Source organism: Diceros bicornis, chromosome 28 (assembly GCF_020826845.1).
Source record: "Diceros bicornis minor isolate mBicDic1 chromosome 28, mDicBic1.mat.cur, whole genome shotgun sequence".
Lineage (NCBI taxonomy): Eukaryota > Metazoa > Chordata > Mammalia > Perissodactyla > Rhinocerotidae > Diceros > Diceros bicornis.
In genome coordinates this window covers 39,832,075-39,859,744 of record NC_080767.1, presented here as the reverse complement: position 1 = coordinate 39,859,744, position 27,670 = coordinate 39,832,075, and the positions used below count along the sequence as shown (strand labels likewise).

At 47.4% G+C, this 27,670-nt stretch overlaps 1 protein-coding gene across 7 annotated transcripts in view; it reads left to right on the top strand.

The window, feature by feature from the left end:
- AK8 (adenylate kinase 8) overlaps positions 1-27,670 on the top strand; it is a 124,529-nt gene that overhangs the window by 78,571 nt on the left and 18,288 nt on the right. The window contains exon 11 of one of the 7 annotated variants that reach the window (XM_058524383.1): positions 6,602-6,674. The exons of the other annotated variants lie outside the window; for them this stretch is intronic. Within the exon in view, the coding sequence (XP_058380366.1) occupies positions 6,602-6,650 (49 nt within the window). The 3' untranslated portion in view covers positions 6,651-6,674. Of the gene's footprint in view, positions 1-6,601; positions 6,675-27,670 lie in introns of those variants that run through there. 7 annotated transcript variants of the gene reach the window in all.

The window sequence follows — 27,670 nt, the reverse complement described above, 5'->3', positions numbered from 1 at the left end:
ATTGGAGAGGGGTAAGGCACTCTGTGTATTGGACACAGAAATAGACCTCTTTGGCTTATCAGAAAACAAAGTTATTGTCTCCTTGTCAAATATAAATCTCTTCTTAGAGCTAATAAATGGATAGTGTTCAAAAGCAATGTTTTGTTTGACTCCTGCCTCATAAACCCATGGCACATAACAGTAAATTATATTCCGCTGAGCAGTATCAATCTCTTGATTCCAACATCACACAGTGAGGGAAACAAACCAAGTAATTGATGTGTCTAGAAGAAGGAGAAAAAGTTATTTGGGAACAAATAAAATGGGCTATAAAGTTTGTTAAAACGTAATAATAATAGTAAAAAAAAACAAAAAAAAAAAAAGAAGAAGAAGAAAGAAACAAAGAAAGAACTATCCAAGGCTACATCCAGAAATCAGCCCTCTGCCTGGCTGTAAAATAATTCATTTCATGCTGCAAGTTTGTAGCACAGTATTTTCTTTTAAAATTAATGTTTACTATAGAGAGGGAGTATAGAATTCTGATTGATGTTGGGAAGTTTCAGTGTATCAGACAGAACTGGGTTTTTTTTGCATCCTCTTTCCCCTCAGTGCTGCCAGGAGGGGGCAGGGCAAGCCATGGCCTTGAACCTCCTCCCTCCTGGCTGCACGGCTGCCAGGCTGGGCAAGGTCTCGGTCATGTCCAACTGCACAGGTCCCAGGTCAGAGCTGCTGCTGCATCTCTCAGAAATCCCTGGGAAAGAGAGTAAAAGGGGGGCCCCTAGCTGAGCCAGTGGTAATGGAACTCAGCAGAATGAGAGCAGGAATTTTATTAGTGTTGTTTTCCTTTATGTTTCTCTCTTTCTCTATTCCATTGGACTAAATTTGGGGACTATAAAGAAGTCACCCAAGGATGACATTTTAGATTAGCTCATTTGTGTCCCAGGTTATTTGTGCAAATTGGAAACTGGTTTTGAATTTTTATTATTATTTTTTAAACTAGACGGTTGCCTGCCTCCGCATCCAGAGGAGCCCAGAGGGGGTCTGGTTGTCCGTGGGAAAGCAATGACAGGTCTCTCATTGCATTTGGCTCCCAGTTGATGCTGCTCTGTTGCTGGCTTTTGCTAAATACACAGCCCTTTTCCCCAGGGGGCCGGAAGCAGAGCTGCCAAGGGGACATAGGTTGGCAAACACGACCTCCAAGCCAGGAGGTTTGGGAATCCCACACCCAGGTGCAGCCTGCTGGGGGCAAGCCTGGCCCCTCCAGATAAGCAGGTCTGGAAGCTTTTCAGATTTCCTGGGCCCAGGCCCTTGAAACAAGCCCTGGTGGCTCCAGACAGGACATCTCTGCTCAGTGGTCCAGCTGGTCCCAGGCTGAGGCTGGCCCAGAATGTTCCATCCAGGCTACTTGTGGTGCCCACAAGAATGCCTTTCTCATCTTCCTCTTCCCCTTCTTCATCTTTCCACTCACTCTCTGACTCTGCTGTGAAGCAGTCCAGCCTTGTTCCTCGGTCTGGCTCTGAGGACACCTCTTCCCTTCCCGGCCCTCCTGCTCCCTGTCTTTAATCATCTTCTTCATCCTGACAACACGAATGATGATGATGATATCTGATATCTATCAAGGGCCAATTATGTGTCTGCTTTACCTCTCATTTAATCTGATTGACAGCTCCATAAAGTAGGTCTGTTCAGTAAAAGGCACCTGGGCTTAGAGAAGCTGTGTCCCTTGCCTTGGGCCACATGGAAGAGACCAGACCTGAACCTGGCTTTCTGCTCTGAGCTGTTACATTTTATCCTTTCTGCAATGCGAGATTAGCTTTTATCCCTGCTCACTGGCTAGCTGGCTTGAAAAAGCTACATTTAGTCTCAGTTTTCTCATCTGTCAAATGGGGCAATAACCTCTTCTCTCTTAACCTGACAGCACTACTGCTCTGGAGAGTAACTGGAATATGCGTGTGGTTGGTTTATAATTGGAAAACGCTGTATGGATACTGGGGGCCACGATGAGCTGGCTCCGTATACGATCCCCCACAGCCCCTCCTGGTAGGGCAAACTCTCCTTCAAAATGTAGTATATAGTTTGTCTTCTCTCCTATTCTCAGATAATAAATTACACACTCACGCCCCCTAAATAGGTATGCTGCCGATTTGTCAACACGTTAAGAAGCATGAAAACATTTATTATGATAGTCACCCGTGTGATTTTGAATTCCTGTTACATAAAAGGAGGCAAACATGGCAAATATTGTTATACCTGAAGGGATGACCGTCAGAGAGTATTTTCTCTATCTACAAATAATTTACTGCCATTAAAAAATTTTTTTTTCTAATAGCAATCTGTTTACTTTTCTCACCAGAGAAGACATTTTAAAGACTCCCATTGGGTTGGAATTGGGGAAAGTAGCTCCTTGTTCACCTGGCAGCACATGGGATAGGAGAATGACCCCGAAATAGACAAAGACGGAACGCCCGTTAGTCCAGGCAAACTGGAAAATTGCCATCAGGGCATTTAACGATGTTGATAAATTATTCTGCTGGATGCTGGTTTGATTTCTTGGTTTCAACTATTTAAATTTAAACAAGGGAATATTATGGTAGATTATGAAAGTAGAAACTGAACTGGCGTATAGTTTCTATGCCAGAGCTCTCTAATTTGATTTAAAAGCTGGTTACTTTTTACTTCCATATGACACTGTTTTCCGGGGCAACACAATGCAACTCTTGGATAATGGCTTTGCCATTTCTAACGTGTTCCAAAGTGAGAAGGATGCTGTAATCTCTTAACAGGACAGCAGTCGAACCAAGAAAATTAAAATGTGAAATAGAGAGGTTTTCTTCCCCCTTTCTCCTCTCTTTTTCTCTCTCTCTCTCTATTATTATCACTTGGTCCTTCCAGGAAGCTCTCATATTTCTGCAGCTGATCCTTATGTGGATTAGGGATAATAAACAGCCCATTAATGGAGGCCTGAACTAGGAAATGGAGTTGGAATCAGCAGCAAAATTCAGTGGCTGACTGAGGTTAATAACTCCATTACTCCAGCTCTGTGCCGAGCCGCCGGACGAGCAGGATGTTAGCCTTATCTTACTCCTCATTAATTGAGCTAATAGAACCCGAGTGACCCTGCCTTGCTGCCATCATCTGAGAGTTTACCAGACATGGGCTGGAATACATATCACCGACTGTGCGGTCCATGGGTGCCTTTGGTTTTTGGAAGAAAGATCTTTCTTAAAGATCAGTTAGCTGCAAGACCCCTCCTAATGGTAGAGTTGCTGTGCAGCTGTCTACAACAGGACCCCCAAACCACTCTGATTTTGTTGCATGAGCGATGGTGCAGCAAGGGCCTGCTACTTCCATTGGCGTCTCTGGGCAGACGTCCACCTGGCTTTAGGGCTTTAGCTTCATATTGAACAGCTTTGGAGGAAGTAGCCATTGTCTCAACCAAGTGTCTGGGACCAAGGGTGAAAAAGAAGATGGCGCAGGGGTGGGGGTGGGAGTAGGGGCAGACTCGGCCTCCTCTCTCTAGGTCTCCTCTTTCTTCCAACGGTTGGCAGCTCCCTCTTTCGCGCCTGTCCTTCCCCACCTCCAAGGTTTCCTGATAGTCCGCTGCGTGTTCCTGACAATCCTACTCTGCTGTCACTGGGTGAGCCGTCTGGGAGCTACTTAACCTTTCCAAGCCTCAGTTGCCTTAACTGTCAAATGGGGTAATAACCCCGCCCTTCTTTCCTCATCCTTTGCTGGACTCATGTACGTGTTTGCTGGGAAAACGTGTATGGGCGGGATTTATGAATTGGAAAATGCTGTGTATCACCAAGATAATGTTGTCAACAGATTAAAAATCGAAACCTGACTTTCTTGCAGCAGGTTATTAGCCTCTCTGCACCTCAGTTTCCTCAACCGAAAAACAGGGACAGTACCATTAGGAGCTCCGGTGGGAGGATTAGATGAGGTGCTGCAGAGAAGCACTGTGCTCGGACCCTGGCGTTACAAGGGGCTCCATATGTGGAAACCACATTTATTGTCATGTATTGCGAACTTCATGCCTGTCCGTGGAAATCAGAGCTTCTGAGAAGTAAGGTCAGACCAAGTCCTTGCTGGAATATCGGTTGCAAGGCTGTGGCCCAGGCTGGCCCCTCAGCTACTCCCAGCAGACCACTTCCCTCTGGTCAGAGAAAGGGCTTCCTTATTCACGTGGTGACATGTGGGGCAGGAGAAGGATCATGCAAACAGACAAAGAAAAATCACACTTTTTCCGGAGATGCCACAGAGCCAGACAAACAGGAAACTGTTATTGCTAGAATAGCCTCACAGATTGCATAGGAGCTATGAAACCAGTCTTGAAAAAATGTAGATTTTTCATCACCTGTCCCCTGTTGTTTTATAAGATTTTTAAAGATTCTTTTGATGGTAAAACACAACACAGCGACACGCAGAGCGATGAAGGCAGAACTCTTTGTTACTTATAGCTCCAAACGAGAGGCGGCTGCCATGTGGAGCCACCTTGGGGTGGGGGGGTTGCACCTGGACAGGGTGATGGCAGCTGAGCTGGGAAAGGCAGCTTATGTATGGCAAAGATTGGGGGGGCTAGCTGGGTTTTGCAGGCTTTCTGTGGGTTGGCTAATTTAAATAATGTCGGGGGCTCCAGGGCATAGAGGCTGTCCCCAGATGGAGTGGAGGAGCCCTACAAGGGAAGTGGTGAGAGTAGGGGCTTAGCAAACTGCCCAGAAAGGGGAATTGAGAGTTAGTAGCCATGACTTCAAAACTGGGTCAAGACAGCGTTCGTGAAATGTTCCATCACACCTGTTCTGCGTGGGACAGGCTGAGAGAGCTGACCTGTCCTAATTCTGCATTCTTCACCTTTCCAAGGTTCAGGCACATTTTTGGAGACAGCTTCAAGAGAGTAAAACTCAACCCAAAGGCTGTCAGTCCCAGCGTGGTGACCCTCTCGCATCTCAGAAAGCTCTGCCATCCAGTGCTCCAGTGTCCTGAGGCTGTTCCAGTAAACGGCCTTGTCCACATTTTCTTATCCACTCTCCCTGAGACACAGGCACCCACACAACAGAGGCGCCATCTTCCCGTGCCACCAGCTCAGTTTCCACCATGCTTCTTGCAGCCACTAGCACTCGGTGACAGCACACCCCGACTGACCTGGCTCTGATAGCAAGTATTGTAGCGAAAATAGATACCAGCTAGTGATGGGAATGTGGCAGCCGTGTGGGGGGAGGGGAGGCATGGCAGCGGTTCCCAGAGGCGGCTGGGTCACTGGGCCTGGGGTTAAGAAGGGAGGTGCTCCCCTGCGCCTGGAGCCCAGGTTGTGGCCAGCAGTGGTGGTGACAGGGCCACCAGCCCACAGCCCCCAGAGTTGTGGTGCTTTAATCTTTCAGTAAATAGAGCTGAAGTGGAAGAAAGCGAGTTCTCCCATACTCTCGTGCCTGGGGACTGCCAACATTCTACCACTTATCTCCAATGTGTGTGTAAGGAAAAGTCTGGTGACGGTGATGCTAAGCATATGTGGAAGGTCGGCTGCTTTTTCTGGGGTTAAAACTAAGCTTATGACAGTCTGTTTCGAGGGTTGTCGTCTGTCCTTGAGAGCACGAGAGCAATTGCTTCTGAAACAACGATATCAAAAATATGCGTTACCTTTGTACTCTTTGCCGGCGGCCTCAAGGATCTTTCAGAGTATAAAAGTACAGTGAATTCCCAGAGAGAGAGCGAGCCCAGGCCACCACAGGCTCAGCTCTGCTGTCCCAAATGGGCAGCTGAGGGTTTGGAAAGCACATTGCATGGTGTGCGGGCAGGTGGCAAGCGTCGGGTGTTTGAGGATCTGGCAGTTTAATTGTTAGAAAGAGACAGGCGCCGACCTTATAACGAGGGATTTGCATGGTATTTCCTTGGTGAGTCATTTTGTTAGTTAAAGACCCGCTAACAGTCTCGCCGTAGTATATTGAAACTCAGTTTATTTATTAACCATTCAAAAACTTTTTCCTATGAATTTTCTGAGAGCACCCAGTCCTGCCTGCGATGTGGATCTGACTTTCCTGCTGTCTCTAAGGTCTACGAAAGATTTCCAGGGTCAGTTTGCCATCCCTTACTTTTAGCACACCATTCTGGGTAAATGTGTCATTTGGGAGAAGGAGACAACTTTTCTCAATGTCCTATTTTAGTATCTGATATCCTTCACAGTCAGAAAAATTTCCTGTCCTGCCCAACTTTCCCTGGTTCCCCTGTCGAGGTTTACTTTTCTTCACTGACGAAGAGCGTCTCAATTTCTTTTTTCCCGGTGGATTCTAAGCCCTTATTAGGGGTCCACCGGGTTTTATCCAACCAGTAACAGTTGGGCCTAAGCGGGTGGTGAATAAGACATCGGAGAAGATAAACATGCATTTCCCGCTGTGTTATCAGAGCTACAGAGCAATCTCCGGGCCTCGGGTGGAGAGTGACAGGTGACCTTTAGCAGAACGGAGCCCTGGGGTAGTTGGCATTTGAGTCCAGCTCTGAGGGAGCTGCCCCCATTTTTGGCAGGTGCGATGCTCGACCGTTAACTTAAATTCATTTCCCAGAGAAAGGCAAGAGGACGAAGATGCCGAGATGACTTGGGGAGATCGTATTTGTTTTTCTTTACCCGTAGGAGACTTGGGGAGACGTCAGAGCATACTTCAATTTTCCATCTTCCTTAGAGGCATAAATAAAGTGCTGAACTGTTGAACCCAGTGTTGTGCTTTAAAAGCTTGAGCCTCTGCAGATGTCTGAAAGCTTGAAGCTCTCCTTCCTAAATATCACGGAAATTATTGACTGAAAAAAAAAACTTTTTTTTTTTTTTTTTTTTTTTTTTTTTTTTTTTTTTTTTTGTGAGGAGATCAGCCCTGTGCTAACATCTGCCAATCCTCCTCTTTTTTTTGCCGAGGAAGACGGCCCTGGGCTAACATCCTTGCCCATCCTCCTCCACTTTACATGGGACGCCGCCACAGCATGGCTTGCCACAGCAGTGCGTCGGTGCGCGCCCGGGATCCGAACCAGCGAACCCCGGGCCGCCGCAGCGGAGCGCGCGCACCCAACCGCTTGCGCCACCGGGCCGGCCCCTGAAAAAAAAAACTTTTAAAGAAAGTCTTCCACAAATAGAAGTTCAGCTTTACTTTTTCTGAGATTGGAAAACTCTGGGCCTTCTTGTTGGCTTTGAGGTCTCTGCAGATTCCAAACCACCCCCCACCCCCAGAGGTGGCCCAGATCCCTCCCCAGTGCGGCTCCTGGGCAGAGCCTCCATCCTGGGGCGCCGACATTGCCCCTCCTTTCTCTCCTGGACCTCTGTCTCACAAAGCGTGGGTTCTAGATCCTGGGAAAGGACTGCCTGCCTTGAGAGAGGACCTGCCAGGCCTGGGGCTCCCACTCACAGAGTCCAGAGGTGGGTAGGGATCAGGAGAGGGAGGATCTGCCCTTCCCACTCACCACTTCCCCCTTCCCCACACACCACACCCCTGCCTACTTCCTAAACACTGAGTGTTTTCTCGTGACATGTCTTCTTTCAGAGCACTACGAGTTTTTGTCCACCTCTCATCTTTTCTACAAGGCTTAACTCAAACTCCACCTCCTCCAGGAAGGCTTCCCTGACTCTTCTTCTTACTCTGCACCTTCACAGGACTTACACGTTGTTCTTGTGATAGGAAGCAGCTTAATAGGACGGTGGTTAAGCAAGAGGAATCCTGGCTTTGCCGCTTACAAGCTGTGTGAGGCTGGACAGGTTTTTATCATCTCTGAATCTCAGTTTCCTCCTATGTGAGTTGGGCCTCTATTCAGATAAGCAACAGATATTTACATAACATCTCTTATCTGCAGGCACTGTTGAGTTCTGGGGACACAAAAGGAACAAAACCTAAAACACTTACCATCACCTGGCTTACCTTCTAGTTGGGGTGAAAAAGGCTAGAAACAGCCGACAGATACATAGCTTGTTGGGTTCCATGGAGAACGGTAAAGCAGGGTGAGGGGGGCCAGGGAGGCTGCGCAGTGGGAAGAGGATGGGATGGTATGTTGTAGAGAAGGAGGTCAGGAGGCCCTTCTGATAAAAGGACATTTGCACAGAGGCTTAAACAAATCACGAGAAGATCTGGGAAGGGCAGTCCAGGCCTGGGAACAGCAAGTGCAGAGGCCCTGAGGTGGGCATGTGCCTGGCAAGTGTAAGGGGCATCGAGGAGGCATTGCCAATGGGGTGGCAGAGTGGGAGGTGACGAGTCAGAGGCAGACGGGGCCCCTGGGGGACTTGAGCTTTTCCTCTGAGTCAGGTGGGGGCCATGCGGGCGTTGAGCAGATGAGTGATGGGGTCTAACTTATGTTTCAAAAGTATTACCCAGGATACTGGAGGGAGAATGGACTGCAGGCGGGAGGACAAGGGCCGAAGCAGGGAGGCCAGGCAGGGGGCCGTGGGCAGTACTCCAGATGAGAGGTTCTGCTGCCCTGGCCCAGGATAGCAGCCATGCAGGTGGGGAGAAGTAGTTGGGCTCTGACCGTATTTCGAAGGCAGAGCAGACACGGTTGAAATGCTGTCAGATCGGATGGAGGGCATATGAGAAAGAGGCATCAAGGAGAACTGCGGTTTTTGCTGGAGCTTCGGGAAGAATGGGCTGCCCATCTACCCATCGGGAGGAGGCGGGAGGAGCAGGTTCAGGGGAGGGGACCACCAGCTCAGCTTTGGATGTGGTAAGATTGAGATGCCTGTTAGGAATCGGGATTAGTTTCCCAGGGCTGCTAAAACAAAGTACCACAGACGGGGGGTCTTAAACAACAGAAATTAGTTTTCTCACAGTTCTGGAGGCTGGAAGTCCAAGATCAAGGTGGGCAGGGTTGCTTTCTCCCGAGGCCTCTCCCCGTGGCTTGCGGACGGCCACCTCTTGCTGTCTCTTCCCATGGTCTTTTCTCTGTGCATGTGTGTCCCTGGTGTCTCTCTGTGTGACCACATTTCTTCTTCTCATAGGACACTGGTCAGATTGGGTTAGAGCCACCCTGACAGCCTCATTTTAACGTAATCACGTCTTTAAAGCCGCTGTCTCCAAATACAGTCACATTCTGAGGTCCTGGGGGTTACAGCTCAACATATCAATTTTGGAGGACACGTTCAGCTCATAACATCTTGTGTGGTACTTTGTCATGGCAGCCTGAGCAAAGTCATACAGATTCCTAACAGGCATCTCAATCTTAGCTTCATGCCTGCCCAGGTGACAGCCAGGGCATGTGTTCAAGGAGCCCAGGGCTTCTCCCAGATCTCCCTCCCGCTTCCTGGTGAGGTTTTCCATCACCCTCTCCCCACCCCCAACCACATCTAGAGCTCTGAGCTGTCTTTTTTCATTCCAAGATTCAAATCCATGAAAGTCAAACTCAGAAGGCCCCTGGATACCATCAGTTCAACTTCCAGATTGCACAGAGGGAGAAACCGAGGCCCAGAGAGTCTAAGCGACTTGACTGAGGTCACACTGTTAGTGAGGGGGGCCGGCACCGGGCCTCCTGGCTCCAAGCTGGCCATTATCTTGTTTGCTTTGCTTTTATTTATTTATTTATTTTATATTATTTATTTGTGTGTGTGTGTGAGGAAGATTAGCCCTGAGCTAACATCCATTGCCAATCCTTCTCTTTTTTGCTGAGGGAGATCAGCCCTGGGGTAACATCCATGCCCATCTTCCTCTCCTTTATATGGGATGCCGCCACAGCATGGCTTGACAAGCGGTGTATTGGTCCATGTCCAGGATCTGAACCGCGGACCCCGGGCCACTGAAGCAGAGCACACGCACTTAACCACTCCGCCATGGGCCAGCCCTCCACTTTGCTTTTAAATGCCATATTCCTGATCTCCTTCCCAGCACACTGGGGAGGCGAGCAGTCATGCCCCATGCTGGAGGCCTTCCCAGGGTCCCCTGTTCCTTCCCTTGCCTGTCCCCTAGATGGATTGGGATGATGGGTTGGGACTGCCATTGTACCTGGCGGAGGTTCATCCTTGTTTGCTTTAACCAGATGCCCCTCTTCATGTGGAGCTCTGGGAACGTCCCCCATCTCCTCTCAACAATAATTAGTCTTGTAAGACTAATGGACAAAATCGTGTCTAATTACCCTGCTGAAGGCCCAATTATGCGATTAACATTCGTGGGCTATAAGCTAATGATGAGAAGAGCCTCTCATTTGCATAGCATTAAGTTAATTGAGCTGCAAGCCAAGGGGCGGTTGGGATGGTGATGGCAGGATTCTCTTTCTGAAAGGATACTAATGACCAGAGAGGACAATTCACCTGACAGCTTTATTAATTAACAGCAATCTGATTACCTAGCAGGAGTGGCAAGTGGCAGTGGGCAGGAAGGCTCGGCTTTATGAAAAATGAGAGATGGGAGTTCTCTCTGCTGATTTTTCTTCCCAGCACTTGACTGCTTTAAAGGCAAGCTCTTGATCACCTTGAAGAGCCATTTTAGAAAAATCTTCCTATAAAATCTTGCTTGAGCCCTTCTGTTATGCACTTCCTTGTATATTTACTTCACTCGTTTAGTCATTCATTCACTCTCTCCTCCGTTCCTTCCATTGCCATTTACTGAGTGCCTCTGCTGTGCGAGGCTGGGGTCCCTGCCCTTGGGAGTGTTCAGGGAGAGGGTTCTGTTTGGCTAGAGGCCCCCAGCTTCCCCCAGAGGTTTTAGATTCAGCACCGAGTCAACCTTGCAGTTGGTGAATGTCAGCAAAGAATTTCAGAGTTTGAAGAATCCTTAGAGATCATCAGTTCAAGTCTCCTATTTTGAGAAGTGGGGGCTCACAGGAGCTGAGAGCCTGGTCACTTGGCAGAGAGTGGCAGGGTGGGGCCGGTGCTCCTGGCCCTGCCCACAGAGCTGTCCTGCCTTTTCTGCACCTCCCTTAACCCCTGTGGATTGTATTTTGAGTATTTAGATGTTATCTCCTGGGGAAACTTGCCCCGAAGCCTCTCCCACGTGCTTTCAGGGCCCCTGCACTTCTCCCTGGCAGCACTGGCCACTGGGCCTTCCTCCTTGTCTGTTTCTTCTCCATGAGGGCAGAGACTGTGTTGTGCTCACTGTTTAATAGATGATTGAACCAACTAAGGAACTATTAAAGAGGTGCAGCTGGGACTGAAACTCAGATTGTTTTCCGATGAATTTTAAAACGGAATTTTTTTTAACAAAAAATAAAAGCATGTATATGTCCTTATGTAACTTGCTTTTTCACTTGATAAAATATTGTGGACATCTTTATCATTACTTCAAGCTATAACTCGTTAAATGTTTGCACAGTATCACACTACAAACTGTTACATAGTAACAGTGTATGTACAAGTTTACACAGTCCAGATGTATTATAATGTATTTAAATACCTCTCTTGCAGACATTTAAGTTGTTTCTAGTTGTTTTCTATTACAAACAATGCAGCAACAAGTGCACACAAGCATACATCTTGATGCCTTTGTTTTGGTCATTTTCTTAGGAAAAATTCATAGAAATGGAATTGCTGAACCAAAGGGTATGCACAATTAAAACATTGATTACTTTTAGGGGCCAGCCCAGTGTCATAGTGGTTGAGTTCGGCGTGCTCGGCTTCGGCAGCCGGGGTTCACAGGTTCGGATCCCAAATTTGGGATCCAAGTTTGGACCTACACCACTTGTCAGCCATGCTGTTGTGGCAACCTATGTACAAAATAGGGGAAGATTGGCACAGATATTAGCTCAGGGCCAATCTTCCTCAAACAAAGAGAGGAGGATTGGCAACAGGTGTTAGCTCAGGGACAATCTTCCTCACCAAAAAAATAAAAAACATTGATTACTTTTATTTTTTAATTGAAAGGAGTCAGAAATTGAAGGAATGCAAATGGATATTCAGTGAAAAATAAATCAGAAAAGAAGAACAACTGAAAATTAATGATCTAAGCCTCTGACTTAGGTTAGAAAAATAATAAACTCAAAGAGTATCAGGAAGGAAACCACAGGAACAGAAATCAAGGGAGGAGAAAGCAAACTTGGTTCTTTGACAAAATTAATAAAATTGATACATCTGCAGCAAGATTGATCAATAAAAAAGAAAGAATGCCCAGATAAACAGTGTCTGGAATAAAAGTGGCGACGTAACCATAAATAAAGGAGGGTAAAAAAGGGTAAGAAAAATATTACGAACAACTTGATGACAAATTTGGAAACACAGACAAGATGGATAAATTCACACAAAACAAGTCTTACCAATATTGACATAAGAAGAAACAAAAAATCCAAACAGTCCTGTAACTATTAGATACATTGAATCATAAAAGTAAAATCTCCCCCTCCTCCAAACACTCCTGCACATGAGCTCCCGGCAGCACTGTGTGTGATAGCAAAACATGGAAACAGACTGGCAACCGCGGAGAAGATGCTGGGTGAACTGCAACAGAGCCACACGATGGTACACTGGACAGCAATGGACATGAATGAATTGCAGCCACACACATCAATGTGGAAGAATCTTAGAAAGCTAACGTTGAGTGAAAAAGCAGGTTGTAAAAGAACGTATACAGCATGATACCCAAACAAGCAAACTAAGCAATGTATTTTTTAGGTACTCATACATATTGTGAAATACTCGTGATGGTGGTTTTCTTCGGGTGTGGGTATAGACAGAGGGATGGAATTGGTTAGGAACATCCCGAATGTTTCATCTATACTGGGGTGATGCATTTCCTAGGGGGTGGGTTGATCATATTGATCATACATATTGTATATATAATGGGATGTATCCACCAGAATAGAAATTCTTCTAGGAAAGGAATCTGTGTCTTATTCACCAATATATCTCAAGCTCCCAAAATAATGTCTGGCACATAGGAGGTGCTCAATAAATATTTGTGGCCTGAATGATTATATGTTACATAACTGATTTGTATATGTCAAAATATATCACAATAAAAAATGGGGAAAATATTAAGTTTTCTTCTCACCCCATATCTCCACTCCCTTCTCCAGAAGCAACCACTGTTCATAGTTTCTTAGGTATTCTTCTAGAAAATTGCTCTGCATCAATAAGGAGATATAAATATATGCATTGATTTTATATAGATGGAGACATACTACACACACAGCTTCCTTTCTCTTTTCTCTTAACAGAGTATCTGGGGATATTTCTATATAGCACATATAGCTCTTCTCCTTCTTCTTTTTAATAGCCACGTAGTATTCCATCCTGTGACTATACAGTAATTCATTTAACCAGGTCCCCGTCGAAGCACATTTAGACTGTTTGCTTTCTTTCGCTTTGCAAACAGTGCTACAATAAATGTACCGTAAAGATAGCTCTGAGTATTCCTGAGACTATCTCTACAGATTAAAATCCTAGAAGTGGACTTGCTGAATTGTAGTTGCATTTTTATTTTTAGTGGGTGCTACCGAAGTGCCCGAGAGCTCCTGGTTCTCCTTCTGGGGATAAAGAGTTGTGTGACCAAAGGTGGTGTATGCTTTGCAAACAGTTAGAACACCCGAGAAACAAAGGCTTCATTTGAGTTTGGGGACACCACACTGTAGGACTCCAGAGGGCACCTGGCCAGCAATGTGAGTGACGTCCCCAGGAGCCACCCAAGTTCAGTCAAATCACCACGCACGTGCTCAAGCAATGGAAATGTTTAACATCGTGAAACTTCAGGGACCATATTTCTTCCTTAGGATCAATGATGGATTTAAAATTCACCTAAATGTTTCTTTTCAAGAATGGTTACATTACCCACAGCAGTTACTTTTTGATTTACATGTAGAGTATTTAAGTCATGACAATTATTTCAATTTTTGGTGCTTTGAGCCTCTAGCCACAACTAAAACATGACAGGCTTATGATCATAAAGGCCAATCATGAAAGAAAGTTGTTCTCAAGAGGCCTGTGCTGCTGCCTTGAGAAGCTGGAAGCTAATGCGCCTCAGCACCTCTGCTAAGTGCAGGGTGGGAGCTGACTTGTGATTGGGGTGGTCCCGGCATCTGGCTGTTAGGAAGATCAGTCCCTGGAAGCCCTGCTCTTGGCTCAGGCTGCCGTTCCTGTGGCCGGGTGGTAGACACATGCCAGAATCATCCATCCTTTTTTTTTTTTAATGAGGAAGATTGTCCCCGAGCTAACAACTGTGCCGATCTTCCTCTATTTTGTGTATGGGACGCCGCCACAGCATCGCTTGATGGGCAGTGCGTAGGTCGATACCCAGATCCAAACCTGCGAACCCCGGGCTGCCGAAGCAAGGCGTGCAAACTTAACCACTACACCACCGGGCATGCCCCCATCCATCCTTTTCGAGAATAGATGTGCACCTAGGAAAAGCATGGACATGGAGCTCTGTCTGGAAGCAGACCCACTCAGTTCGCCTGGGGACTGACTGCTGGCTGGCATTGCCATGGCATTTTCTAGAAGTGGTAGGTTTGGTGTTAAAGACATGAGCTTTGGAGTCGGAGACCTGAATGTGAATCCGAGTCAGTCAACAAATATTTAGTGAGCACATGCTATGTGCTGGGACAGTGAATGGGCCAGATAGACCAGCGTAACCTCTAGGTAGGAGCCCCACTGTAGAGCAGGAGATGAGCACTGAACGAGTTGACTGTGACGCAGACTGCCTTCGTTAGCTCTGAGGCCCAAGGACGTGTGAGAAGGAGGCTGCCGTGAGAAGTCAGGGGGAAGAGCGTTCCAAGCAGAGGGAACAGAAGGGCAAAGACCCAGAGACAGGAACAAACTCCACTTCTTTCTAGTTACTTCACCTTTCGGAGCTCAGTTTCTTCATTTGCAAAGCAGTGTTAATAGTACACGTGGTATAAAGTCGCTATCGGGTTCAGTGAAGTAGCATAGGTAATTGTGAAGAGTAAACTGTAGCTGTTACCATTTTTGTTCCAGCTTGGTGAGCTGCTGTTCCTTCTATACAGTATTTTGCAGAGAGGGCTGGGTTAACCAACAGGCCCTCAGGCATAGCTCGATCATTCTGTAAGAGAGTTGGTACTGTTCATCAGAAGAAAGAACAGTCTTTCTTTCTGGCTCATCTGCCTTTTTCATTTGCCAAGAGATGGCAGGCCCTCCTTTCCCAGAGATCGGTGGGTTGGAGAGGGGCCGGTTGGTGGGATGAGGACAGGAGGGAGCCCTCCTCAGCTTTGCCCTTCGCTCTCAAATCCTCCGACCATGCCAGTGAGCTGTGGAAACTTTATTCCTGCTTTGGTGGTAAGCACCAAATCCCCGTGGCTGCTTCCAGATTGAAATGTCAGTCACATTGGCTGCCCCTGGACAAACATATTCAGTTGTCATCTGCTGGGCACCCACAGCAACTGCTGCGGCATAATAGAGACAAATGTAGCACCAAACTGGAATTTGATGGATCCAAAATTATGTGTTTAATTCACAGTTTGTATAGAGTGCTCATAAAATCTTGATCATGATAGAGAGGCTAATAAACATTTGAGAACATAAATATTTGGGGAGGAAATGGCTTTGTGAAACATTTAGTTGTGGAGTAGTTAGAAGAACAGAGAAAATCAGCCAGGCAGAGCTCTCTAGATACCAATCTGGTGAGTTATATATGTAGGGTCGGTAATGATTTTGAGTGAGCCGTTTTATGGGCAAGCAGACGTTAATTTGATGAGCACACGCGTGGAGGCTGCCTTCAGAGCTGCATCACAGCAGTCCTAGAGCTCTTCGCCCTTCAGATGTCTGAATCGAGGGGGCGGAGGTATAGCTGGCCGGGGTAGGGATCAGACTGGCCTATGGAACGCTTACTGGATGTCAGCAGGTACACAGCGCCGAGTCAGCCCGCAGGCCAGCCAGGCGAGCACCGGGATCTGCAGGGGAAGCCTTCCGGGGTGGAGAACGTGCCCAAAACCCCGACTGCGGTGGCCTCGGAGGCTGGGTGGAGCCGCTGTGCGGTAGGAAAGAGGCGCTGCCCTACACACTGGTGTGGCAGTTAGGGGCCCAGACTACCCAGGTTCAAATCCTGCTTTGCCATTTACTAGCGTGTGACCTTGGGCAGGTCATCACCCGCTGTATGAAGTGGGCGTGATGATAAGGTACCTGCCCCCAGGCAGGCGTAGTGAGAAATAAATTAGGTGACATGTGTCCACTGCCTATGAAAGCACGTTTTGAGCTCCAAAGAGTGCGATAACCCAGCGCCCTCTTGCTTGGCCAGAAAGATGTGGGGAGTCATGTCAGCATGACTGGCAATTCTGGAGAGAGGGTGGTTCAGGTTCAATTTCCGTTTTAGAGACCCTCCGCCACCCTCCGTGTGGCAAGAATTGGCTTGGTGGTTAGTGGAGAGGTGAGTCAAAAAGACTTTGTTACCAAGAACAGTGAAAGTTTTAAAGTATGCAAATGATTTACTTAACAAATGTTTCTGCAGGTTTCAAGGGTGCCCCCTCCCTCCTACTCCCTGCCCTGCTTTCCAGAACAGAGCTCCACACTGCGAGGACCCCTCTAGGAGAGGGCCATGTGCCGAGCATCGTTCTTTCAGTAGATGCTGTGGAAAGCAAATGGTTTGAACTGCCAACCTCGAAGTTTTCTCTTTAGAATCTAGCAGCTTCTTTTGGGGAGAATAATTCTTATCTATACAGGAGTGAACTCCTGTTTTGGTAATTCCAATGAGAGAAAAATGACGGGAAATGATTTAAATGGACTGGTAAGAGTCTGGACAAAAAGAACTTTTTAAGTGTCTGTGAAGCTGGTGATTAGAGAAAAAGCCAAAGGAGGCTGAGGAATGAATCTCTTTCCTTGAAAATCTTTGAGAATTAGAGACAGTCATTGGTCTGAGGCAACTCTGCCTGCAGAATTGGAGGGCTTCTGGGGTTCTCTTTGATCCTGGGGTGCTGTGCTGCAATGGCTACTGGGGCTGCTGCTCTGGAGCTGGTGGTTTGTAGATCTCAGCAAGCAGGAAGGCCATTCATTCATTCGGCACACTCTGGTTAAGCCCTTGATAAGTGTTCTGTGTACACATTGCAGGCTCTGGATATGCAAAATGAGTGAGAGGTGGTCCTGTCCTCCGTGGTCCCCTCCCCCAGGAGGCCTGCCTTTCAGGAGGGGATTCGAGGATGCTCGGCCCATAGCAGTCTCTCCTGGGGAGGTTCTTGGGGTGCAGGGTAGGGCATTTGACACCAGAAGACACCCTCGACAAGAAAACAATCGAGGGGGTGCTGAGGACACTGTGGCGTTCCAGGTCCTTGACAGAGAAAATATGAAAACCTGTTAAATATGTCAGACAACCAAGCTGTTGTCCAAATACCCTGGCGTGAGTGCAGTGAGTGCTGGCTCCTGTCAGCTGAAAGAAGGGGAGATGCTGCTGAAAATATCAGCAAAGAATGGCTGATCAGGTCAGCGGTAGTGTTTTGGCTATAAGGCCTTTTTGTTTACGTGGTTGGAGAAAAGTGGAACCAAATTGGAAAATGTTGGACCGTTGTGTGAGACAGGCATGGCTGGGGGAAGGGAGGAGAAGAAAAGCTGCCTTTTGCTGAAGTTCCCTTTGTGGAACAGCCACAGGAACGAGCCAGCGGCCACAGAGAACGCAGTGGCAGCTGTGATGGGAGCTGCAAGTTCGACCTTTCATGATGGAAACTGTTATGAAGGGGGGAGGGGCTTCTGATACACTCCACATCCAACCAGGTAGGGGCGGGGCCTTGAGGCTGTTCCTCATTTGCATGCTTGCTTACCTTCTAGGGAAACTTTATCAGAATCATTGGTGAGTCTGTGACTAGGTTACAATCTGGGTGCCGGCTCATCTCAAAGGCCCCTGGATGTCGCCTTGGGCTCACACTGCAGCAAGCTGATTTCGCTTCATCATGGTCCCCCCGTGTAGCTGCAGTCCCCCTCAAAGCTAATGAAATGGAAATAGCCATTCCTACCTGGAACCAAAATACATCTCTGTGCCTGCTTGTGGCCGAGGTGCTTCAGAAACGTCAAAGAACATTATCTGCTCAGTGCTTCTTATTTCCTGACCTCGCGCGCTCCGACATCTCCTGGCAGCGATTGCTGCAGAGACTCTGGGCGTCCGTATCTTTGCTTCTTCCTTCCCCGGAGTTTGTGCCGAGCTGAGTGGATTCCCTGGGAGCTGTTAACCGAGTCTGCCTGCAGTGGGTCCTCTAGAGACAGGCGGCGTGGAGTGATGGTGAAGAGCGTGGGATCTGGGACCCGGCCTCACCAGCTCAGAGGCCGGCTTGGCCCCTTCTTAGCTGCACTGAGGCCAGTTATTGCACCTCAAGGCCCCTTTTCCACATGGTAAAATTGAGGTGATAATAGTACTTAACTAAGAGTTGACAAGGAGGTCTTCGTGCATGCTGCCTGCTGTCCCCATTGTCACCTTAGCGCCACTCCAGGAGGCTGCAGGAATGAGCAGTGACAGCACTTGTCTCCTGTGGTTTCGAACACTGGGGGGCTTCGTGGTCTCCACGGTTGGGGGTGAGGAGGTCCCACCACAGAGAAGGTGCCTTTTCTACCCCAGCAGAGCAGAGAGGACATCACATTCAGGGCCACCTGAGGGAGGATGACCTCCAGTCCTCCAGCCGGGAAACTAGCATGTCCTGGAGCTGCCAGCTGGAGCCCAGCCAAGGGCCCTTCCCTACCAAGGATGTGCGAACCTGGGGTAGAGTCCAGAGTCGCTTCAGCCTCTCCCCTCCGTGAGCTACCACCCACCATCTAAGCGGAGCGTGTGACTCTGCAGACACATCCCGTGAGCGGTTCTAACTAGGCTGATGCCCCAAGCCCTTCCCAGATAGAAATTCCGGGGTCCCCCCACTGGGGCCAGGCAGAGGGTCACCAAGCCCTCATCCTGCAGGGCAAGGCTCACCCACTGGCGGGCATCTTGGCAATGGAGGGGCAAGCTGAAGAGGGCCCAGGACTGCAGGGGTAAGGATGTGAACGCTCACTGGGGGGTGACTTTGGCAGGTGACTTGACCTCTCTGAATGTCAGACTCCTCATCAGTAAAAGAGGCAAAGCATAATATTGGCTCCTTCCTCGTGGGAATGCTGTGCAATTCCCTGATATAGAGTGCTCAGCTCAGGGCCCTCAGGCAGCTGCTATTCCTAGTAATAAGGGAAGGACTCACGCATCAATTTGTCCATTCCACAAGGAGTTATTGCGGGCTGCTCTTTGCCAGGCACTGTCCCAGATCCTGGGGCTACAGCAGGGAACAAAACATTCCCATAGGAGGAGACAGACGATATACAAACAAGCAAAGAAGAAATATCCGCGAAGACAAGGTGTCCCGTGAGGAATTAAAATACCACGGCATGATGGAAGGGCGAGGTGGCAGGTTCGATGGTTGCGGAAGGCGCCTCTGAGGAAGAGTCGTTTAAGCTGAGACTTGAATGAGAAGAAGGAGCCAGCCAGGGAAAGATGGGAGGAAGAGCCCACCAGGCTTGGGGCAGGAGGAAGCCAGGCGTGTTCCAGGGCAGCTGGCCTAGCTAGGGCCGGGGGGGTGCTGGTCAGAGAGCCTGGGGTGGGGGTGGGGGTGGGAGGTATTGTAAATGTGTATTTTAAACATTTTATTTCACAGGGAATCCATTTATTGTAGAACAGTTAGAAAATGCAGCTAAGTAAAAATATTTCCAATATCTAGAGATTATAGATGTTAACATTTTGGTATATATATATTCCAACATATTTAGAGATACTCTACAAAAACAGGGTCTTAACTACACACATGGTATCATATCCCTTTCTTCCATTGAACACGTTGTGAATCCATGTTCACCGACGCTCTCCCCAGCCCCCGTGTTGGTGGCTGCACAGCACTCCTTTGAGAGCATCAGGCACACAAGCACAGGGTTATTGCAGGGAGGTGCCCTTGGGGGACATACCACCGGAACTGGTAGGCTTCTGGGCTCAAATAATAGATTTAATTCATAGACAGCTATTGAAACCCAGAAGTTTTAAGTTGCAGACCTGTGTCCCCAGCCAAGGACGTGGAAAAGCTTTATCTAGAAACTCAGGTTTCCCCTCCTAGGTAGGTTCACTGAAGAAGTTTAACCCAGGAGCGTAACCAGATAAACAATTTAACCCTGGTTTCTTTTCAGCGGGCAGTTAGGGTAGCCTTCTCTTGGCACCGCCAGGCCACAGGGCTGGTCTCTGGGTGAGGCCTCCCGGGGCAGGGGTCCTTCGTCCCTCCAAGTCCAGGATGCAGCTTGTACTAACTTCCATTAGTAACTCATCTTTGGATGCAACCTGAAGTTAGGTGCAGATTCGGGAGGGGACGGGGTCTGAGGGAGCCTCTCTCTGAGGCTGCTCGCATGGGGGAGGACTGTGTCATGAGGGGAATCTGTGTTGTTCTCTACCCTATTGTCAGCTCCTAGAATGGTGCCCCGCACACAGCAGGTGCTCAATCAATGTCTGTTGACTGAATTTTGTTGTCCTCAAGAACCTCATCCTCAGCATGGAGGGAGGTTCTTTGAAGGGTGGGTTGGAGCTGAGGGCAGTTGGAAGAATGAGCAGGGGTAGCCACAGCCACAAGCCATAAGGGACCGGCGCTGCTGCAGAAGGTGCCCACACAGGTAGGCAGGGGTCGGCGTGCATTTCCTGTCTTTTTTCCCTACACCACCTACTTCCTCTGCCTTCCTTTGCTTGCAGTACTGACGCTTAGCATACTTTTATTGAGTTTCTGCCGTGTGCAGCTTCTGGGGGAGGCCCAGGCCCTGCCCAGGAGGCCCTCACAGGCCAGGCCCTCCGCCCCTCGTGTGCCCCTCAGCCAGCCTCTCCTCTGCCTCCTCTCATCCTTGTCGGGCCTCTGCCATCTTCATTTCCTCTACACATCTTTCTCTCCAGCATGGAGGCCGCAGAGACCCTGTGGGAGACACACCTCCACAGTATTACTAGCACAATTCAAAGGACTTTCCAGAACATTCCAACCCAGGAAGGCCACTTTCTCTTTCTTCTCAAATACCTAAATATGACAGGAAGCTCTTACTTGTGGACTAGCAAAGACATAGGTTCAGGTCCTACAATGTCAAACTGGCTCCACCCAGCAACTCCCTGTTATGACATCATACTGGGGTGTCCAACTAACCTGAACCCCAAAAGTCTGCTATTACTAAGGATGTGACCTTGAGAAGCTCACTAACTGCTTTGAGCCCCCATTCCCATATCCATCAAATGGGGCATAATAGTTGTCCCTACCTTGTATAGGGAGAAGATTCCATGAGATAACGTTCGTATATGTACGTAATGTGCTTAGCCCATAGCAAACCCTGTAAATATTAGCTGATTAACGATAGCCATTTCTTTGGAAAATTATCCACCCAAGACTTCAGGGTGTACTTCATCTGCATTGCCCAAACCATATATACCAAATAACTCGTGGATCTCATCTCTTTGCTCGTTGCAAACTGGTCTTTTCATATTACATATTTTAATCTTTTAATAGTGGGATCGATCCCAAGTACCAAGAACAGGTAGTCTTCATGCATATGTGTATAAACACACGTAGTAAGCTCTGTGAGGGCTGGAACGTGTCTGGCTCATGCACCATGGTACCTGGGACAGTTGGTAACTAACACACAGGAGGCACTGGGTAAATATTTGTGGAATGAATGAATGAACATAAGTTGACTTTCCTAAACCAGAGGCATAGGTTTGCACTGAGCTATTCACACTTTCTCACCTGGCCCCTCTTGCGCCTGGGCACCTGGGAGGCTGCTACCAGGGTGAGAGGTGTGGTTTGCACACACAGGATCATCTCGTTCTCGGTGGCCACCATATGTGTGTCCTTGTCTCCAGTCTGCCCACTCTTGTGAAATGAAGTGCTGACTCCATGATGAAGTCAAGGGGATCAGGCTGGCCCTCTGACACAGTGAATTATAATTCTGTACATTGTGATCTGCATGAGGAAGTCTGGTCCAATCTTATGTATTATCACCATTATACTGGTCCTTAAACTGACACCTTTCCTTTTTTAAAATAATAACTTTTTTCTTGTGGTTTTATAATTAGTGTTTTCCTAAATGTAGAAATAGTACATTCTCATTGTTGAAAAAAAAAAAAGCAGACATGTATAAAATAAAAAGCCCCTTTTATTGCCCCCAGTCCCTCCCCCGAAATCATCATTATGGCCAGTTTGGTGTACATCCTTCCAGATTCACTTGTCCTGTTAAACTTCATCAGGCTCATACAATATGTGGTGTTACAGAACTTTTTGTTTTAAACTTAGGATTGTGTCTTGGACTTCTCTCCCATGTCAACACCCTAGATCTACCTTCTTTCTTTTAAAAGCTGCGGAATATGGTATACCACAGTGTGTTAAGCCTTCCTCTGTGGACATTTATGTTGTGCCCGGTTTTTTGCTATTATAAGTAATTCAGCAATGGAAAATCTTGCCCATATATCGTGGTACTTGTACAAATATGGGCTTGCAAGAAATTCCTGAACCAAGATGCTTGGCTCCTCTGGGCCTCAGTTTCCCCATTCATGTGTTGAGAATACTAATGTTTACCTCGAAAGATGATATAAGGTCATGTCTGCAAAATATTTAGGACAGTTGGTTGCACATGGTAAGCACTTGATAAATGATACTTTGGTTTCATTTTAAACCAGAATGCGTTACATCCAGCTTGACTACCTGGTGCTGGCTAAATTTATCGCCCCAGGGAAGTATCGTAGGCCGAGTTAACTTACTTTCTGTTAATCTACAATTGGCCCTTCCTCCATCCTTGAAGTGACAGTGCTCTTGGATGCTCTTCTCACTTGTGGTCCCTGGCTTCCTGCAACCTCTTCTACCTGGATCTAGTCATAGGGATGTCCTGCGCTTGTAACAAGAGCTTCTGCTGACTCCATGGGCCTTCCTGTAGACTTCACTGGCTGCTTCATTTGATAGCACAGCATCCAATATGCCGTTGGGGGTGGAGGCTGACCCCAACGGTAGTGTGCATTTGTGGAGGAGAAAAGTGGTGAGTTTAGCCTCCCTAATTGCACAGGTTGAAATCTCTTATATCGTATGATAGTAATACTGGCTAAAATAGTTGGGGCAGTTATTACATGCCAGACCTTATACCAAGCACATGGCTGAGCTCTTTCAATCTTCACCATCTATTGTCATTGCCATCCGCATCCGCATCTTAGAGACTGAGAACCTGAGGCTTGCCCAGGATCACATAGCTCTTGAGTACGGAGAAACAGAGAAACGGTGTGAGCATTGATTGGGGGAATGCAGCCTCTGGCCCCTGGCCAGTCCCTCCTCACAGCGCTAGGTGTGAAAGTGGGAGCAAAAGAAGTTCTTTCTTACGCATCCACAGGGGGATTGAAGAGGTTAACCACAGGGTTTTTAATTCATTGAGAGAGAGAGAGAGAGTGTGTGTGTGTGTGTGTGTGTGTGTGTGTGTATGTGTGTGTTTTAGCTCGTGTGAATTCCAGACTTAGGCTTAGAAGCCAGAGGAGAGAGTAGAACTATTTCAGAGGACGGCCCGTCAGTCAGCTGGGCGTTGAGATCAGCGGATCGTTGATGCAGGCTCGGATGATCCGGGATGTGCTGGGGAAGCTTGCCCCAGGCCTCGCAGAGTGAGCTGGGATTGTTGGTGTGAAGGTGGCGTCTCCCTGAACCAGACCCTACTGTTGCTCCACGTTCTCCTCCTCTGCCCTTCGGCCCAGGGAATCGTGGACGCGTGCTTTCTCTTCCTGAGCTCCAGGATAACCTTACGCCCTCTTGGGGTGGGTTCATTTGCTCTTCTTGGTGATTTCCCTCCAAGCTCACGCCAAGGAGCTGATGACAGAGCCTCTAGTTTGGGTCCAAGGTTGCCACTAACTGTTTAGTGAAGCCTCGAGTGGCCACCTTGTGCGGATGGACAAAGTCGGGCCTGGAGGAAACCCTTAGCTCAGGAAGTGTCCCAAGTGAACTGCCCTGGAGGAAACTGGGCATTCTGGGTGATGGGAGGGACCCCTGCACCCTAGACAGCGGGCATGGTGGGAACACTACAGGGGGCTACGGACTTCCCCCTCCACCTCCCCCACAGAAAAGGGGGTCAGAGCCCTAGTGTTGCCACTGTCATGAAGCCAGCGTCCAGAATTGTTAGCAAAACAAAAGCGATTGCAGGCTGAGCCCTTTTAATCACCTAATGGCCGGGGACAACCGAAGCCCGGAGCTCAGGTTTCTGGGTCTCAGCCGCAGCCCGGCCACTGTAACTACAGCCAAGTTTGGCCCGGCTTCTCCACATTACAGCCACAACACGGACGCACACAATTGAAGTATTTGAGAACAATGAAATATGCATGGCTATCAGTGACAGCCCCATAAAGTGCAGCAATTAGCCGGTAATCCGAGAGAGGGAGCCGGCCCTCGGCAGCTCGTGGCTCCCCATTAGTTAAATGCATTTTGTACGTCCTCATCCCATCAAATCAACTAACACTTCCTTTAATTGGTTCATGAATTATACAGCCGCCCCGCATTATAATTTAATCGCCTGTAAACATTCATAGGGCCCCACTGTAAAGCGTATCGCGCTCATTAATTCGTTAATTTCAGCAGATGGAAGGGGAGATCGGATGAATGGTGGCAGAACAGAGCGCCTTGGGCAATGGAAGAAGGAAAAAAAGGTGGGGGGCCGTTTAGGTTTTTTAAGGCTGTCAGAAACTCAATCTGTGAGCTGTCAGCAGCCCGGACCCGTCCCCCACCCGCTCCACTCCACCGGCTGCGGGAAGTGACTGGCGGATTCATATGGAGGCTTGTCAACCGTCTTTAAACATCAAGCCAGCGGGTAAACCGAGCCCAATGTAAATTAATTCTTGTCTTATGGGCCCCCCTTTCTCTGTCCCCATGAATATTTCATGACGGGCAGCATAAATATTAATTCTAATAGCTCCGCACAGTGGTTATTATTTATGTTTTATGACAAATATTCATAAAATATTCAGGACCCTTTTTTAGAACATTTACACACTTGATTGTGAATTTTCCCAGTTTCCTGGGGACACTGTAAACATATTGGGGTTCTCTTGATGGACTTTTCCCCCTTAATTAATACCACTGGTTATTAATATTTAATCAGATTTAGGTTTTTGGAAATGTAAAACCTATTAGATTGGAGGGCCGAAGGGCATTTTTTTCCCCTTCAGTCAGTAAAATGGGAGATTTTTGCTACCATGAGTCTGTTGCTCTTTGACACCTGGGTGATCTGACAAAGGATAACCTTGCCTTTTTGTTTTGAAAACAATATCTATCTTTTTTGCATGTGTCTGTTCTCCTTTTACTTTTTAACTGAGGGCTCTGGCGGCAACCCAACTTACTGTAATGAAATTCTTCGGAAGATGCCACTGCAATATTTATGCAAGGATTTAACATAATTTTGGCGTAATTAAAGTGTGGGTTTAACAAATACGGAGGCAGATTCCTTAGGCAAGGCAGCTGCGATTGGAGATGAAGGATCTTTTGGAATCCACATTATTTATCTTTAACCCTGAAAGGCGTCCCTAAGGAAACAAACTGAGGAGGGGGTCCCACCCCTGGGAAGCAGGTGGGGTCCAGCGAGCCTTGAGGATGGGGGTACATAAGCAGTGTTGACCCCACCCCACCAGCTCTCCTCCTAAATTGCTTCAGGGTTCACTTTCCATTCCCAGATTCTCACTAGAGGCTTCAGGAATGCTCTGACAACTACGGGGAACCAAGCAAAATTATTTTACATACAGGAAGGTAGCAGGGAAGTGAAAGAGTGGCCTAGAGTCAGCTGGGCCTGAAGCCCAGCCTGGATGCACCACTTAACCTCTTAGGGGCCTGAGTTCTTTTATCCTTGAAATGGGGAGGATCATGGGACCTGGGTCATGTGCTTCTTACAAGGATTAAATGGGACAACACTCATGTGTAATATGCTTAGTACAAGTGCCTGGCACATACTAAGTATGTAAAGGTTCGCAAAGATGGTGGTGATGATGATGATGATGATTAATGAGAGGCAGAGGATTAAAATTGAAGCCAAGAAGTAAAACGCTTTTAGATAGAGAGGTTCACAGAGGAAAACTCCAGCTGTGGAAAGGGTTAAAGCTTCTCTGCGGCCCCTGCAAGTCCAGAGTGGCGGTTCTCACCGTGGGTAGAGAAGGTGTGTGGCTGAGGAACGCTGAGATGTGCTTATGTAACTCTTCACCAGTGACAGATTTTTTGTTTATTGCAGTAACATTGGTTTATAGCATTGTATAAATTTCAGGTGTACATCATTATGCTTCTATTTCTGCATAGATTACATCATGTTCACCACCCAAATACTAATTACAACCCATCACCACGCACATGTGCCAAATTATCCCTTTCGCCCTCCTCCCTCCCCCCTTCCCCTCTGGTAACCACCAATCCAATCTCTGTCTCTATGTGTTTGTTTGTTGTTGTTATTATCTACTACTTAATGAGGGAAATCATACGGTATTTGACCTTCTCCCTCTGACTTACTTCACTTTGCATAATACCCTCAATGTCCATCCATGTTGTCACAAATGGCTGGATTTCATCGTTTCTTATGGCTGAGTAGTATTCCATTGTGTATATATACCACAGCTTCTTTATCCATTCGTCCCTTGATGGGCACTTAGGTTGCTTCCAAGTGTGGGGGAAGAGGGAGATCCCTCTCTGCCCTTTCCCTTAAGGTTCTTATGGCTGGCCAAATAATTAACAAGACAGGTTAGCAGGAGAAAATAATACCAAGTTTAATAACATGTATACATGGGAGAAACTCAGAAATGAGCCACTCGTCCCTCTGTCTAAGCTGCTTGCTTAAGTATTGTAGCTAAAGGCGAGGAAGGTGTTGGGGGTGGGTAGTGGTCTGGGACTTCAGAGGGCAAGAAGACAATTCTTTTCAGGGTCATCTGTAGATAATGTGGTCAGGGAGAGAGAGAGTTTTTTGATAAAAGGGGCTTGGTGCCCCTCCCGTTGTAACATCTATTTTACATTATCATTACAGCCATCATGATAGAAGATCTGTTCCAGGAAGAAGCCACCATGTCAAATTCTTTAGGCAGTTAGTGGGGGAGGTCAAATGTCCCTCAGAGAAAACAATCAAGGTAAAGAGATATATTTCAGAGTGGCTAAATCTTGATCTCCCACACAAGTCTTGGCTATTGTGAATAACACTGCAATGAACACAGGGGTGCATGTATCTTTACACATTGGTGTTTTCAAGTTCTTTGGATAAATACCCAGCAGTGGAATAGCTGGATCGTATGGTCGTTCTATCCTTAATTTTTTGAGGAATCTCCATACTGTTTTCCATAGTGGCTGCACCAGTTTGCACTCCCACCAGCAGTGTATGAGAGTTCCCTTCTCTCCACATCCTCTCCAACACGTGTTGTTTCCTGTCTTGTTAATTATAGCCATTCTGGTGGGCGTGAGGTGATATCTAATTGTAGTTTTGATTTGCATTTCCCTGATAGTTAATGATGTTGAACATCTTTTCATGTGTCTGATGGCCATCTGTATATCTTCTTTGGAGAAATGTCTGTTCAGGTCTTTTGCCCATTTTTTAATTGGGTTGTTAGTTTTTTTGTTGTTGAGATGCATGAGTTCTTTATATATTTTGGAGATTAATCCCTTATCAGATGTATGGTTTGCAAATATCTTCTCCCAATTGTTAGATTGTCTTTTCGTTTTGTTGATGGTTTCCTTTGCTGTGCAGAAGCTTTTTAGTTTGATGTAGTCCCATTTGTTTATTTTTTCTATTGTTTCTCTTGCCCAGTCAGACGTGGTGCTTGAAAATATGTTGCTAAGACCGATGTCGAAGAGCATACTGCTTATGTTTTCTTCTAGA